Here is a 14,937-nt window from a genome sequence, read left to right as displayed (position 1 = left end):
AGGCCCGTGCACAGCACGTTGCCCCGCGGACCGCCTCAAGGGCCCTCGTCAATTGAGCGTTCGTCTCTACAGTCCGAAAGCATAGAAATTTGCATCTGCAGGGAAGCACGAAGCCCCTTGCTTATCGTGCGAACTGCTGCACATGCAAGGGCATGGGCGAATGAGCGACAGCATATGTCGCCGGTCGTTTCCCACAGCTAGCCCGCTGACGGCAGAGTCCCTGACCTTATCACGCTAAATGTGCACTTCATTCCCGCTCAAATTAGACTGGCGTTCAAACTCAAGCGTTCACGGGTTCACGGGCCAGTTCAAACTCCTGCGCCGCGCGCGGAGGGCGAGTCAGCTAAATTTATCATGGACTAGCACGAGGAGACAGACTACGAACGCGCAAACGCTTATTCCGCAGAAAGTTTGAAGCCATGTTATTTCAAGTAAGCTCTGGCGATGGCCAGCAAGTGCATAAGTCGGATAGGCAAAGCACGGCACTAGAGACGCAGGCTGATTGCACCCGGTATAGGTCACATTGCTTGCTATGCTCAGGCACCTGTCAACAGCAAGGCTAGTGATCAATGTACTACATTTCAAAGATGCTTCGGACTGAAGGAGGAGGTCAATGGAGAATGAAATGAATGATGGCGGTAGGAAGACGCACATACCTACGTTGGAGAGCCCTCCACCGCGGCTGCCAGTCTGCCACAAGCGACGGAAAAGACTAACTTGATTCAATTCTTGGCGATCTTCAACTTTATCTTCCAGCATACCTCGGCGGAATGACAACGGATCCGCTGTTCACGAAGATCCCCCGTAATGCGCGAAACGAACTGTTATTCTTACACCGCAATAATAGCATCTAGAAACCTTCGCCGAGACCGGGTTCATCATCGAAGCTGCCTCCGCCATCTTCGCCGACTTGTCTAAGTAGCTCCTGCTCGCGCTGACGCGCGGCCTCAGCGGCGTCTAGCTCCTTCCGGTGCGCATTGAGCGGGTATCGCATCGCCTACACACAATCGTCAGCATCCCCCAATACAACTCATACAAGAACAAGCGCACCTTGACACTCTCGTTGTGCAGCTCGAGGCAGTACTGGATACGGCGCATGAAGACTTCGCTGACCTCAAAGCCGTAGCCGCTCTTCTGGGCGCCGCACTCCAGCCAGCCTTGCTCGTGCGAGATGTGGCCGTCAATGACACCGTCACGAATCGCCTTGCCGACGATGTACTCTGCGTCTTCTTCAGAGTCAAGGTGAAGCTTGACGCAGATATCCCGGAGGGAAATGCGTGAGTATGAAAGAGAGAGCCGCCTGATACCGGTCTTGATGACGTTCTGACGAAGACGCACAATCAGAGTGTACGTCTTGTCGGCTTCAAACAGAGCGGCGTGCTCCGACAGCGTGGATTGGAACTGGGATAACGAACCAGTGCGAACAGCTGCACGCAGCAGTTAGTTAAGCATCTAACAATAATCTTGCAAGCGCGAATCAAACCTTTCACGATCTCGAAGTAGCCAATCAATGCCTTCTCAAGGACCGGATGCCTGAAGATACCACGGTCCGGGATGTCTCCCATGAGTAGTTCCACAACAACGGAGAGCTTGTGGACGGCTTGGTAAAAGCCAGGCGCAGTCGTTGCTGGAGGCGCACGGCGGATGGCCTGTTGCAAATTGGCGTGTGCAGCACTGTAGTTCAGCTGCACGGCTCGGATACGACCAAGAAAATAGTGGTAGCGAGCATACTGAGGGTTACCAGCAGAGGCGGGGAAAGTCGTCTTGAGAACAAGTTTGTCGGCCTGATCATACAGATTATAGTGGAGGTAGTTGCGGAGCAGCCGGTTGATGAGCGATGCCTGTGTCTCGTCATCATGGCGAAGCGAGGCAGTCCGCTGAGCAGCCAAGAACAGTCTAGTACAATTATTGAGAATATAGGATTGGGATGACGAGATTGTGCACTTACGGACGCGCCTCTGCAAGTTCGCCTGCCAATTCGTACGTTCTCTCCACCGCGTACCACACCTTCGCAGCAATAGGGTCCATACTCCTGCGATTCAAGGACTGCATCTTCTGGACAGTCTGCTGTATCAGCTCCACAGCTTTTGGATACGTGCTCTTGTCTGAAAGCAGGTGGTAGATGATGAGTAGCCGCAAGTAGATCTCGACCTCTGGCACGGGTTCGATGTTCTGTCTTGGAGGGCTCGGAGTAGGTTGAGAAGGTGCGGTGTTATCAACCTCCATGGAGGCATCAGACTCACGAGTCGGCAGCCATGTTACCAATGACTGCCTGATCGGAGAGCCTGGTGGTAAGTGGACGCTCAGTACCGGCACACAGCCAGAACAAGCCCAGACGTACTTGAAGGATATACACCTTCGATCGCCTCCGCAAGCACCTTGCTGTTGAGACGCTTTCGCAGAGCCGTGAGTGTGCGCAATACCCGCAGCGTGAAGCGGGGTTCGAGTGTTGAGACTGCCCGGTCAATGAGGAGAGCATTCGACCTGATCTCTTGAGGAACGGTTGGTGGCTCCTTCTTGGGCTCTTCCTTCTCCTCCTCCTCGGATTTCGGGTCTTCCTTCTTCTCTTCCTTCTTCTTCTCGTCTGCGAGCTTCATCGGAACGTCCGCCATGGCGATAGGTGTAAGAGCAGGTATGTAAGTGAGACGCGTAAGTGCACGCGCGTCGCGTGAACACTTACTCTTACCACCTCAGTAAGAAGCGCCTATGGACTAAGTTATCAGTAAATTAATAAGTTGATGGCATCGAAAACCCACTTACCTTTGTTACTTTAGTAAGACTAAGTATAGTGACATGACTTCTTGGTACTGTGCTGCCTGCGCGTCACCTCGTTCCCTTCCGCAAACATGTCTTTCCTCCAGCGACTTTGGCAAAAGATGCGCAGACCTGTGCGTCGTTAGCATGATTGCGATGAAGCTCTCCGTAACAGCGCATGGTTGTGTATGCAGAGGGGGTTCATCGGCCATGACTTGGAAGGTGCGACCGCAACTACTGCACGTTATTCGCTGGCACTTTAAATCTCATCCGAGAACATAGGAAATAGCTATCTCGAGTATCCCAATCCCAATGACAGTAAGTGTACTTGTCCCACCGCTGCGGCAAGGCTAACGATTGATTGTATCGATCTGAAGTACGAGGCCGACCAAAACGCGTTGTGAAGTACAGAGCGGGGTACGACATGTGGACGTACGTAGCTGGGGATAAGAGGCTACCGAGTGCGAGCTTCTTTATCATCTCCTAATGCAGGCGTTGACCAAAGTCCAGTTCAGTGGACGTCTTGGATGTCACACACGCGAGTCCATCCGCCTAGCCTCGAAGTGAGTATTATTTTAGACTTCGCGCTACTGTCTGGCTTATATGGTCGCAGGAACTTGCGGCAGATCTTGAGCGACAAGGGCGCGTTCGTCTCAATGCTGCGCTAATAGAGGCCCGTGACATTGAAGAGAGACTTCAAATCATAGCCTCAGCTTCGGCCTCAGCCTCGCCATCTGTTACTGCTACCTCTGCCGCTCAGCAACAGGTTCAGTCCGCCCACTCTGCTGCTCCTGAGTACGACCAAAAAGCCGAAAATTGGGCTCGAGGTGCTGGTGCCGGCCCAATTACGCCGAAGGCACCCCCTGAACAACCACAGCCAGCTAGTCAGCCACTATTCAATGACGAACCCCAAGCTTGGATTCCGCGCGCTGTGCAACGGGGTGTCTGAAACAATCAATCAGTTGCAGTGTCCTTCCAGCTCTATACTACAGCTACGGCCCTTCCAACAGTTTGGATCCTCCACGTGTAGTTTCATAGGCTCTGCGCATATACAGTGTAGGACCACTCCTTGGGACAGCATCACTCCTTGGGACACTCCACTTTCTGCCCTCGCACAACCTGTAGGGCCTATCACTACCACTTTACTGTATACAATACATCTATATCTATATGCCATTAGAAGCTCAGAGCCATCCGGTGATTGTAGCGTAGGTGGGGGAGCAAAAAGTCTCGAAAATTGTCAAGCGCACCGGCTTCAGTGATGCCGCGACCGTCACCAGAGTCGCACAGTCAGCCTAAAATTCGCGAAAATATTCGTTAGTACTCGAATTTATGCTCCGTTCATGTGAAAAGTGCGCTTAATGCTCAGATGCTAAGTGTCGAGCTGGAATACATCAGAGATGATTCTACTGAGCTTAGGCGTGACTGAGGCGTGACAAATTTGACTGCCGCGTGACTGCCGCGTCCGCCAAGACTGCTGGTACAGGTCACAATTTGTCACTTTTATCACATCAGTCACCCTGTCCCAAGGAGTGGTAGCCGCTGTCCTGGACCACCTCCGTCTTGTGTCCTTCGCCTTGACTCCAGCTTTCGTCTTTTCGCCTTGCAGCTTTGCACTGAGGTATTTCATATGTTGTAGTAATATAATGCGATTTATTTAGTATTTATATGCGAGAGACATACGAAGGGGAAGTGAATATTGATCAGGTGTCCCAAGGAGTGGTCCTATACTGTATATCTTATCCCTCACTGGACAACATCTTGTGAGAAAGGATTGCCCGGCAACGGGCCATCCCGACGGAGTGTGAAACGACTTCAGAGGCCGACTGCAAGCGCCGTAGCGGATTCTTACTACCGTCATCCAGTGATCAGTTTGGTGTGGAGAGACTCTGGAGTCGACTCACTCATAAGACGTGTTCCTGTCTCGGGTATCGAGTGCAGATAGTGCCTTTGCCCTCACTCTAACTCTGCCATCACCGTCGAGCATGCTCGCCTGTCTGCTACCACTCCTGCTCTTGCCAACTTTGTCTTCTGCGTACTCGTTCAACTTCGGCAGCACGCCCGAGGAATGCGAGGGCCTCACCATCTCCCTCACTGGCTCTGGTAACCCGCCTTATAGCGTTTTAATCATCCCTTTCGGTCCTTCTCCCCTGCCCAACAATACCGAAGTCCGCACAATCTTCCAGCAGAGCTTTAGTGGCACTTCGACCTCATTCCAGCTGAAATACCCTCAAAACTCCCAGTTCGTTGCTGTCGTCAGTGACAGCTCCGGCTTTGGCTCAGGAGGCACCAGTGGTGTTGTGACAGTTTTGTCGGGAGGGGGTTCAAGTTGTTACAGCACCGATTCTAGCGTCGCCCCGCTTTGGGTATACAGCCTCGTCCCCAATAGCCTTACACAGTGTGCAAACACACGTATCTGGTGGGATCCTGCAGCTAATGTTTCAGGGTGAGTCTTGGGTTCGTTCCTTGCGTCAGCAGCTCTGAAGGAATGCAGGACTCCGTTCTTTCAAGGAATAATTCCTGGTGGCCAGTCCTTCTCCGTCCCCGTTCCCGCAAATAATCTATCGCAAGTTCCTGAACAAGGCATAGGGTTTAACTGGACCCCGTCCGTGCGCGCAGGAACGACTGTCATCTTGCTTGGAGGTGACAATCACGGGCCAGGTACAGGAGGAAGCTCAACCTACATTGTCAATTTTGGTGACAACTCTTGTCTTAACGACCAATCGCCGTCTTCAACGCCTGGTTCTCCTGCGGGTGGGAGCTATCCAACGAGTACGTCCGGTGCGGGTATAGGTAGTAGTAGCTCTGGGTGAGATCGTTTTACTGGTGGTCTACGAACGGTGCTCTCATCAGCGCAAACTGTTAGACATCATACAGATGTGGGTGCCATCGTCGGTAAGCCTTAACGCTCGGTGTTGTAGGCTAGATCCTGACGCGTCTTTTCCCAAGGCGGAGTAATTGGAGGTGTTGTCGGGGCTGTCGCGCTGGCCCTTGTAATTGTGTTTTTTGTCCGCCGACGCCGCTTCCACGAAACACAGAAGCAGAGGCCGATGGATCTCCTTCACGAAAACGACGGCAGTAACGACAATCTCCCACAATTCTACAGGCCTGAGCCCTTCGTTGTTCCCGGGCCGTCGGCATCATCAACTGCAGTAAATACAGGTCCCGAGGTTCGCGCTGCGACGGATACCCGACCGAGCCTCGACCAGCGCAACTCACACTATTCGGCGCTCACCGCCGAGCAGGCTCAGTCTCTGCGTGCGTCTACGCCCGATCAGTCGGCTTCCACCTCCACGTACTTGCGCAAGTCGCCTGCGCCACCCAGCTTCCGACCCGTTAACATCGTGCAGCATGAAGATGCCGGCCCCAGGGCAGACATGGAAGAGCCCGAGCCCGAGACAATCGAACTGCCCCCCGCGTACACAAATATTCGACCGACTGCACCACCATCACCACCACCACCACCACCTGCCTCTACTGGAGAAGTCCTCTCTTCATAGGCATCAAGCCGCTCATCGTAAGCTGCGACATTCGTAAGCATGCTGGACCACTCACTGAATGATCTGCAGTGACCATTTCTCCCTGTTTTACTTTCGTAGTACCTTCAGAGCTGTGTCACTCTTTCGCTTGCCTCGCGCGGACGTTATATTCGCTCGTGGCGAGCAAGTCCCGAGACTAACTGGATTACGTCGGATAGGGCTGTCATTACTCTTTCCTTAATGTCCTTCTCTGGTACACTCTTTTACGGACTCTTCGTTCGTGCATTACTGTGATTTATCATTGAAGATTACGCCCCCTCCACCGCTTCCTTAACCAATCATCCTACATTACATGTAATCATCGCCAATTGTGCGGTTTGTTGAACTAACACAGCCACTCGCGCGAAACACTGTCAGCTCTAGTGACTTCGTCAATTGACCAGTATCGAGTCTGTGCCCGCGCAGCTAAGTCGATGCAACGAGTAAAGGTATGTGCCTGAGCAGACGTGTCGCTTACTAGCCTGGATATGCTTGCGGGAATGGTGTCCAGCGGTGGTCACAGCAGTTTCCTTTCGCTACGCGGCTTCTGTTGGCATAGAGTATATGGTCATTTAGGTACATTCTAAGCCAGGGAATAACGCTTACTCTGAGTTCTCCGTACAGCTTATTCAGGAGGCGGTCGGTCCTGACGTCGGAGCCAGGCTTGTACTTCAGCCGCCGTTGTAGGTGCCTTGCCAAACGCCCCGCATCAGCGTAACGAGAGTTATCCATCATGGCCCTAATAGCAGCGCGGTACATGCCCAAATGTGTAGACGTTCTGCTGGATGTTCCGACCTCGTTCGAGTGCTTGTAGCGCTCCGCATCTCTACCCAGCCTGTCCAGAAGCGGAGCCACTCGCTTCGCGCTCCCTCCTCTCGCGTATGTCTGGGTTATGGACCTGATATCTCCCTGACGGGGCCTCCAGCCCAACCTGCCCAACCTGCGCACCACTTTGACGATTCCTTTCACGTAATTGATTCTTGCGTACGCACGCAGGAAGAGGAGGAAGTGATTATGGGTATATGGGAACGATTCGTTAGCCGGACGTAGCGTGGCAAGATCAGCTAGTTCTTTCTGCCTCTTGCGTTCCATGCCTGGTGGCACTTGGAGGGGGTTACGGAAGAAAGACAGCCGCTCCCGCGCAGAGGAAAAGCGCGAGTTGAGCTCACCATACACCTTCCCTATCTCGCCAGGTTGCATGATTCTGACGAGAATGCGCCAGAAGAGGAAGGAAACCCGTGCGTCCGGCCAGATCTTCTCTGAGTGTGCGTCCTTGGATGTGAAATGTGAAAGGGGATGGCGACCGCCGCGGTCGACGATGCGTAACATTTTCCTCACGGTTCCTGGAAGGTCCGTAATGCGAAAGAATTCAGTGAAAACTTGACAAGCGGCGTGCTCTTCGCCCACACGCAGGTAGTATGCGATCTCCACGCTCGCCCAATAATTAATAGCCTCTGAACGGTTCCGATGTGTCTTGAAGAGGTAGAAAAGTTCTTCATAGGTCGCGTGGTCCTGGTACCGTACGCACTGACGAATGAAGTCATTGAGAGCATATCGAGATGGTAGGTGACCCCTCGCGATGGCCGTTCTGAGCCTGTGAAGGAGCTGATGTCGGGACGCGAGGGGGGCTGGGTCCTCGTGTGAGGTCTCAGATGGGGCGACAGATGTTCTTACGACACTTTCCGCCACCCTGATCTCTTTTTCCACAAACTGAATTTGTTTGGGGTCGCTGGCAGCACGTAAGTGTACGCTGAGGAAGGAAAGTGTGAAGCGATTGACACGATAGCCCCGATTTCTCGCATCGCGCAAGAGTTTGACGGCGTCGCGATTGAGTCCACGCAAACAAAGAGTGCGGATGGCGAGGCCGTAGAGACGCTTGAAAGCTACCTTGTTGCGCCTATCGTTGCCTGTTGCTGCACGATCTGCGGCAGCGAAGGCACTCATGAAGGCGATAGTGATGTGGGGTGGGTTTTGCCTGGCAATTTGCGCGACCACAACGCGGGCAACCTTTCGTGCCAGGCCCATATGAGCAACCTTGAGTGCACTCCGTTGGAAGGCGGCTGAGCCCGCCTGGCTGCTAGTCCAGGCGATAGACTGGAAGTAGGAATCGTTCTGAACTGCCTGGGAAGCAGGAACGAGGGTTGCCCACGAATTAAAGTCATATATGCGCTTCGCCAGTGGCCTCTTCCCGCCTGGCAAGTAACGGTAGAGGACGTCGGCGGCAGCGGCTACATAACAGGCATCCCGCTGTATGGGAATGCCTAACTTCTCGAGGGTTTTCTTGACTTTTATGGCAGCTACGAAATCCCCGCGTTCGATGAGTTGCGCCAAGGCCTCTGAGGAGTTCTGGGGCATCGACGGAGACTGAGCAGGAATCGCGTCTTGCTCTGTATAGTCTTCTGATACATCTTCAAATAACGACCCGTCCCAACCGGAAGACGGCGTATTTTGCTGACTCATAGCCACCATTGAAGGCGGCATGGTGTCTAAGGAGCCGAGAGATAGGGAGCTGGCGAAGATCTTGCCAGAAGTAAACAGCTGAGGTAGAATGCGGGGGTGCCATGGTAGAAGCGACGCTCTAGAGGCGAGACGAAGAAGACCGGGTATCGTAGATGAGGTGTATATTAGCATCCATGCTGCCATAGAACTGAGGGCCAAGGCTCAGTCCCCATACAAGAGAGTAGAGGACGAGTGAGGACGAAGACGAGTCGAACAGCGCCTCGTACTGGAATGGGAGTCGGGAGTCGACTTCGACCGGTCTTCGTGAAGACTTGAATTAGCCTTGCATTGTTTATCAACTGGGAATACACGAGTTAGTTTTCAGAAGTTCTCACAGTCAAATACTAAACAAGCCGCTCGCTTACCCTCAGTAAGTAAAGATTCTTACTGCTGTTCTTCCACCTGTACTTCGATCTCGCCCTTGTCACAGGCGGAATCCAGACACTCGTGGCACCATGTCCTCGCCGAAGCGAAGCGGTTCACCTTCCCCGTCGTCGTCAGACCCAAAACGTATTCGACTGACCGTCCCACAACATAACCAGGGCGCGACCCCGGTTGATCCTGAAAACGCATCAGGGAAACGGAGCGAACTCGAACCGGTCCAAGGCGGAGACATTGCCAACTTGCCGCCGATAGACACTCCAACAGCACCCTCCGACTCTGCGCCAGGCTCGGCAGTGCCGCCAACTATTCGCCAATTAAAGGCCGATGATGGTGAGGACGGCGGGGACGTGTCGATGGCAGAAGGAGGAGATGCCGCCGAAGAGGACGCTGAATCTGGTGACGAGAATGACGAGGAGGACCCCGCACAACTGGAGGCGACAAGAGTTAAGCTGGAAGAACAAGCACGAAAGTATCTCGCAGCTCAGACTCATGAAGTCATTATACCCTCTTACGCTGCATGGTTCGATATGTCAAAGATCCATCCCGTCGAGCGACGCGCTCTCCCTGAGTTCTTCAACTCGCGAAATCGGTCTAAAACTCCTGCCATATATAAAGATTACCGCGACTTCATGATCAACACGTATAGGTTACGGCCGACCGAGTACCTAACCGTTACGGCCTGCCGCAGGAATTTGGCAGGAGACGTCTGCGCTATCATGCGCGTTCACGCCTTCCTTGAGCAGTGGGGACTCATAAATTATCAGGTGTGCACACTTCTCTTCGATAATCTTCGTATCGTTGAATGCCTTCACACCTAGATTGATCCTGAGCAACGACCGGCTGCTTTGGCCCCACCATTCACAGGTCACTTCCGAGTGATCCTTGATACTCCTCGCGGTCTGCAATCTCTTCACCCTGGTACAAGACCTGCCAACCACCCGAACCAGCCTGGAGTTAACGGAGAATCTAAACCTCAGCCGCCCAGTACTCCTGCTTCGCTCGAATTGCGCTCCTCTATCTACCAAACCACTGCGAAAGCCTCTCGACAAGTCAGCCCTGAGGAGGCCAAGGCTCTCACGAATGGCGCAGCTAGCGGATCCACCCTTCATGCCGATAAGCATCAGTGCGACACTTGTGGGGTCGATTGCACTCCTCTGCGCTACCACTCGTTGAAGGTCAAGAACTTCGAGCTGTGTCCACCCTGCTACCTCGATGGCCGCTTTCCTTCTTCGATGTTTAGTGGCGACTTCGTCAAGTTGACGCAGGCCCAGGGTGCCAACGGTATACACCATGGGTCTAGTACCGATGCGGACGACGACTGGTCGGATCAAGAAGTTTTGCGCTTGTTGGAAGGTGTCGAGATGTACGACGACGACTGGTCGGAGATCGAGCGCCACGTTGGATCCCGCTCCGCGCAACAGTGTATCCGGAAGTTCCTCCAGCTTCCTATCGAGGATGCGTATATCGCAGCGGAGGGCAACATGGGTCCTCTGAGGTATTCCAAGGTACCGTTCGAGCAGGCAGATAACCCTGTCATGAGCGTGGTGGCGTTCCTCGCTGGTGTAGTGGGGCCTGGCGTTGCTGCTGAGGCCGCAAAGTCGGCGCTGCAGGAGCTTACCGACGGCGACAAGAAGGAGAACACGGAGGAGGCCGCGGTTGGTGAGGGGAAGGCAGAAGAAACCAAAGAAGGTGAGGGCGCGGCGGAGCCGGAGGAAGAGGCGGAGAAATCAGATGACAAGATGCAAGAGGATGCTCCGAAAGAGGGTGATGCCGCAACTGCCTCAGCTACTTCGCCTCATGCAGCTACCGGTGAAGAGATGACCGTCGACGGCGAGGTCTCTTCTGAGGCCACCAAACCAACTCGAAGTATCCCTCACTCCAAGGTCGTCCGCGCCGCGAACCTTGCCCTCAAGTCCTCGGCGAAGGCGGCTCGTGAGCTCGCCGAAGCCGAGGATCAACATATCCGTTCGACACTTGCAGCCGTCATCAAGCTCACGCTCACAAAGCTCGAGCTGAAGATGTCCCAGTTCGAAGAGCTGGAGGAACTACTGGAGGAGGAACGCAAAGGTCTCGAGAGCGCGCGGATGTCACTCGTCAACGAACGACTAGGTTTGCGGAAGATGTTGGAAACGGTAAAAGGCGAGCTGGCGAAGAACCAGGCTGGTATCAGCACGCCAGGTGTACTGGCAGAGGCCGCTAGCCAAGCTCAAGAAGCCCTCGCCACTAGTGGCATTCGGGTGTCAGAGGTCCATGGTGTGATAATTGAGGGAGAGAACGGTCCCACTGAGACACCGAACATTGCAAACCTCGGTTGATTCGCCAACTTGGTGGACGCAGATTGTTTTTCTTACCACTTTCTGTTATGTTATAGCTATAGTCTGCCGCGTTCTTACGGCGATGTATTTTCCGACCGAGATAATCGAATTTCGCGAGCACGTTAAGCTAATCCAGCCTTCGGGCGCCTCAGCGCGAACGCCCCTTTGCGCAACTACCACCTACCCGCTCCTGCTTCTACTCTAACACAAGCGTTGGTTTGGCACTCGGCTGCTTTTGCTTTACAACCAACTGTATCTACACAGTGCACCATATTTGACTAGTCTTGCCACGCTTTACCTAACATGGATGCCACAACCATCCCCGGGCAGGACAAATGCCATCCACAAACAAAGCGCACGAAAGCAGAACACACTCAAGATGCAAAGGCTCCAGGACGATGTTTAATAGGCACATTGCCCTTAGAATTGCTCGTGGAGATACTGTCATATACGACACCCCGAGACATCCTCGCACTCTCGCGGACCAGCAAGTACTTCTACGCTACGCTAGTTACGAACCCCGCGTCGGGATTTATCTGGAAGAAAGCCCGAGCCCGCTATGAACCCGCCATTCCGAACCCAACACCTAACTTCACAGAACCATCTTATGCTGCGTTGCTATTCGACACGGGCCCCTGCGAGGTGAGTCTTTGCACTGGCTCGAGTTCGGTGTCGACCTCTCAAGGGCCCGCTATATCTTTCAGAAATGTGGCAAGCTAACAAACACCATGTACGCTTCGTTCACAATGCGCTTGCGTTTTTGCCGCGACAACGGTGGAGCGACTTCGTGTAGGCAATCGTGGGTGTAAGTCGCCATTTTCTTCAAGCAATACTCTGAACACGATATAATAAGCTTTGTGTCTAGAAATTCTAAGGATTCCGTTCATCTAGCTGGCCACAGCCACGAGCGCTATGCCTCTGTTTTACAGTGGATTCCACGCATGGAGTGCGTTAATTTTGGTAAGCCCTTGTCCCCTCTTGCAGAGTAGTCTCTGAACCTCCTGCTAGGCTATCCGAGATACTCGATGACTGAATCGCCGCAAGATGCTGTAGACTTGTTGATGCGCAGGAGAGACTGGCTCGAGGCTGTCGATGAATACAACAAAGCTGCACTATCAGAATTGACGATGGCGGAGTACATCGAAGAGAAGAATTCTGCAGTCAAGAACCAGCAAGCGTTCATGGAGGTATGTACCTCAGACGGAGCTTCTCGCTTGTTCAGGTCTGAGAGCGTCACTGACATCTGTCTAGCTTGCAAAAGAGCTGATAAAATGGCGGAACGGCTGCTCTCGGTTGCAGGTTATTGCATTTGACCATAATCTCAAGCTGTGAGTACCACATCGTGCCATCGTCCACTTCTCGCTCATTGGGCGACATCAGGGCGAGAGCCATGGCAGCCAAGCAAGGCTGGGTCGTTTGGGACTTACTCCAAACTAGTTCATTCGGCACGCTTTACCGTAAGAAGAACAAAGATGCGGAGCGCATCCACGCGCAGGGTATGTGTTACTGCCAATTTGACGGCTCCCAAACTTAGCGACTGAACGCAGAGTTCGAAAATATCGAGACAAGTGTCGCTGCTGATATATTGAGAATGGTAGAGAAGCGGAAGCGGCGCAGAGATGAGAACGATTATCGCGAGCGCCGCAAGGACGTCGGAGAGTTGTATGGGAAGTTGAAAAAAACTGAATGCAAAGACACACCTCTACCACCGCTTACTGACTTCCGCAAGCTCCCAACGGTACAACGAATCCAATATAAGCCGTCCAAGGCACCAAGCGCTGCTGTGGCGGGGGAGTTCAAACATTCGCACTTCGTTGCTCATCTTATCAACGAAGAGCTCGTGCAGTGGCGCGATAATGCAAGAACAGGGCTCGGCAGAGTCCTAGGCTTCAATGCGTCGGAGCAACTAAGCCCGGGAAATTTGCACCCAGTGGACCGTTTAACAGCGCGGTTCCGGTGTAAGGAGTGCGACAATAAGGGTCTCCTCCGAGGCTGGGACAACGTTTCCTTTGACTTCTCCGGTGCTTGCCAGCATCGATGCAGAGATGGAACGCGCGAGCGAGTGAGGGAAAGTTGGAAAGCGGAAAACTTTGCGCCTGACTCTGGGGTACGTTAACTGGAGCTTTCTCGCATCTATCACTCGATTTTGCTCATGTCCTCCCGACGATAGGCCATTGATATTGTCGAGCGACTTCTTGTGCGGCTTGGATGCGCTGCCGACGATGAGCGGACCGCTAAGATAGTGGCGAGTCTCGGTTCCCGGATCATCTGTTTGTCTTGCCGACAGCGCATTCGGATGGACTTTCGCACTCTCGTAAGCCTTACCCTTCGATTGTGCCTTGCAGAGGCTTACTACATGCCTTAGCTGTACCATTGCTATCGTCACGAGAGCATGCAATTCGATATTGTACCCGAGACTGTATCTGCAGATGACCAGCCCATCGAATACGGACTGCGTGCCAAACTTGTCGCGCCGACTTCAGGGGCCGAACGGCAGCGTCGTATTTATTTTTGTCGCCATTGTCCTCCACCCGGGGACGTATCACAGGCCCTAGCTGCGATAGCTAGAGAGCCACAGGACCATACTCCTGATAAGCAGACTTCTGCCGCTACATCAAGGTCGGCCGCGGAGGATGGCTCCACGAGAGAGAATGCCGCGGAAGTTCGCCCACCGAGGTCTGCAGCGCGACCCAGGCAGAAACAGCCTAAAGTACTCAATTTCGACGGCCTTAGGTCACATGTGAAGGACAAGTGAGTTTCTCAAATACCCACATGGCGTAGGCTGATCTCGTGACGTTGGTAGGCATGGTATAGAGTGGATCGGCGACGAAGACTTCTACAGAGTGCTCCCGGATATTGCACCTGTCACCTTAACGCTTTCATGAAATGACTTCTAGTTGTGCCCTTTCCACACTAAATCGCACTTGTGTCTCGCGCTCATTCATACTGGCAATAACTTTGCCAGATAGTGTACATTCGTGCAAATTCTTTTCGGTTCTACCCTTGCGGCTTTGACGGCGATATGACACTCTTCTGACGGCTAATGTCTTCTTAGCTTCTTTGATGAGCGTCGTATGACGGGCTAGATCACGAGTTTCACCCCCGTACGTATTCCTCCGTTCTATAAACACTCTGATCTTCTAGACGCTTTCAACATATGCCGCAAATCTACTGAAGCCTTGGCGCGCTAGCGTTATATTGGTTCCTCCCCGTCATTTGTCCGCGCAGGAACGAGACAATTGCTACATCTGTCTCGCCCTAGCTGCAGTCTGACTGGCCACGCATTCCTGCTGCTTCGCCACTTCCTGCGGACCTGCTCGGTAGTTGCATCAGAAGTGATCTCGAGTAGCAACGTCTTCTATCCGGGAAAGCTTCCCTGCTGTCATGTGAGCACCCTTGTGCTCCTCTTCTGTTCGCGCGTCCACACACTCTAGCATATGCACCGCCTAGAATGGGACCTGTCGGAG

At 53.3% G+C, this 14,937-nt stretch overlaps 5 protein-coding genes across 5 annotated transcripts; 3 read left to right on the top strand and 2 right to left on the bottom strand.

Annotated features, from left to right (window-relative positions):
• Positions 1 to 789: 789 nt before the first annotated feature.
• On the bottom strand, positions 790 to 2,631 carry PHACADRAFT_252175 (uncharacterized protein). The gene is made up of 5 exons (XM_007393389.1): positions 2,342 to 2,631; positions 1,949 to 2,285; positions 1,484 to 1,896; positions 1,051 to 1,427; positions 790 to 997 (listed from the first exon to the last, which is right to left on the bottom strand). The coding sequence occupies exons 1-5, from the start codon at positions 2,610 to 2,612 to the stop codon at positions 851 to 853; spliced, it is 1,545 nt and encodes a 514-aa protein (XP_007393451.1). The 5' UTR covers positions 2,613 to 2,631; the 3' UTR covers positions 790 to 850.
• A 479-nt stretch (positions 2,632 to 3,110) lies between these two features.
• Positions 3,111 to 6,842, top strand: PHACADRAFT_139783 (uncharacterized protein). Its single transcript, XM_007393388.1, has 6 exons — positions 3,111 to 3,317; positions 3,368 to 3,695; positions 4,696 to 5,200; positions 5,249 to 5,563; positions 5,621 to 5,649; positions 5,704 to 6,842. The coding sequence occupies exons 1-6, from the start codon at positions 3,282 to 3,284 to the stop codon at positions 6,252 to 6,254; spliced, it is 1,764 nt and encodes a 587-aa protein (XP_007393450.1). The 5' UTR covers positions 3,111 to 3,281; the 3' UTR covers positions 6,255 to 6,842.
• Positions 6,751 to 8,985, bottom strand: PHACADRAFT_252172 (uncharacterized protein). Its single transcript, XM_007393387.1, has 2 exons — positions 6,879 to 8,985; positions 6,751 to 6,819 (listed from the first exon to the last, which is right to left on the bottom strand). The coding sequence occupies exons 1-2, from the start codon at positions 8,913 to 8,915 to the stop codon at positions 6,790 to 6,792; spliced, it is 2,067 nt and encodes a 688-aa protein (XP_007393449.1). The 5' UTR covers positions 8,916 to 8,985; the 3' UTR covers positions 6,751 to 6,789.
• Positions 8,986 to 9,225: 240 nt separating this feature from the next.
• On the top strand, positions 9,226 to 11,586 carry PHACADRAFT_252171 (uncharacterized protein; the record flags this gene model as incomplete). The annotated part of the gene is made up of 2 exons (XM_007393386.1): positions 9,226 to 9,919; positions 9,974 to 11,586. Coding segments are annotated over 2 exons (2,191 nt in total), but the record flags the coding sequence as incomplete, so codon positions are not given.
• Positions 11,587 to 11,624: 38 nt separating this feature from the next.
• PHACADRAFT_206959 (uncharacterized protein) lies at positions 11,625 to 14,490 on the top strand. The gene is made up of 9 exons (XM_007393385.1): positions 11,625 to 12,112; positions 12,400 to 12,430; positions 12,479 to 12,657; positions 12,722 to 12,798; positions 12,851 to 12,966; positions 13,018 to 13,577; positions 13,641 to 13,784; positions 13,836 to 14,221; positions 14,274 to 14,490. Exons 1-9 carry the CDS (start codon positions 11,774 to 11,776, stop codon positions 14,353 to 14,355), a joined length of 1,914 nt encoding a protein of 637 aa, XP_007393447.1. The 5' UTR covers positions 11,625 to 11,773; the 3' UTR covers positions 14,356 to 14,490.
• The last annotated feature ends 447 nt before the right edge of the window (positions 14,491 to 14,937 follow it).

This window comes from Phanerochaete carnosa (assembly GCF_000300595.1).
Source record: "Phanerochaete carnosa HHB-10118-sp unplaced genomic scaffold PHACAscaffold_3, whole genome shotgun sequence".
Taxonomy (NCBI): domain Eukaryota; kingdom Fungi; phylum Basidiomycota; class Agaricomycetes; order Polyporales; family Phanerochaetaceae; genus Phanerochaete; species Phanerochaete carnosa.
Note: the sequence above shows the minus strand (reverse complement) of the source record. Positions and strands in the feature narration are given on the sequence as shown.

Bases quoted from the DNA above. Each gene is read 5' to 3' on its own strand.
- PHACADRAFT_252175 (XM_007393389.1), bottom strand. From the start codon at position 2,612: ATGGCGGACGTTCCGATGAAGCTCGCAGACGAGAAGAAGAAGGAAGAG. The intron at 1,897-1,948 runs GTAAGTGCACAA...TAATTGTACTAG, and splicing joins GAACTTGCAGAGGCGCGTCC to ACTGTTCTTGGCTGCTCAGC. The intron at 998-1,050 runs GTGCGCTTGTTC...GATTGTGTGTAG, and splicing joins TGCACAACGAGAGTGTCAAG to GCGATGCGATACCCGCTCAA.
- PHACADRAFT_139783 (XM_007393388.1), top strand. From the start codon at position 3,282: ATGTCACACACGCGAGTCCATCCGCCTAGCCTCGAA. The intron at 5,564-5,620 runs GTGAGATCGTTT...GCAAACTGTTAG, and splicing joins ATAGGTAGTAGTAGCTCTGG to ACATCATACAGATGTGGGTG. The intron at 5,650-5,703 runs GTAAGCCTTAAC...TCTTTTCCCAAG, and splicing joins AGATGTGGGTGCCATCGTCG to GCGGAGTAATTGGAGGTGTT.
- PHACADRAFT_252172 (XM_007393387.1), bottom strand. From the start codon at position 8,915: ATGGCAGCATGGATGCTAATATACACCTCATCTACGATACCCGGTCTT. The intron at 6,820-6,878 runs GTAAGCGTTATT...CTATGCCAACAG, and splicing joins AGCTGTACGGAGAACTCAGA to AAGCCGCGTAGCGAAAGGAA.
- PHACADRAFT_206959 (XM_007393385.1), top strand. From the start codon at position 11,774: ATGGATGCCACAACCATCCCCGGGCAGGACAAATGCCATCCACAAACA. The intron at 12,658-12,721 runs GTATGTACCTCA...ACATCTGTCTAG, and splicing joins ACCAGCAAGCGTTCATGGAG to CTTGCAAAAGAGCTGATAAA. The intron at 12,967-13,017 runs GTATGTGTTACT...GACTGAACGCAG, and splicing joins GGAGCGCATCCACGCGCAGG to AGTTCGAAAATATCGAGACA.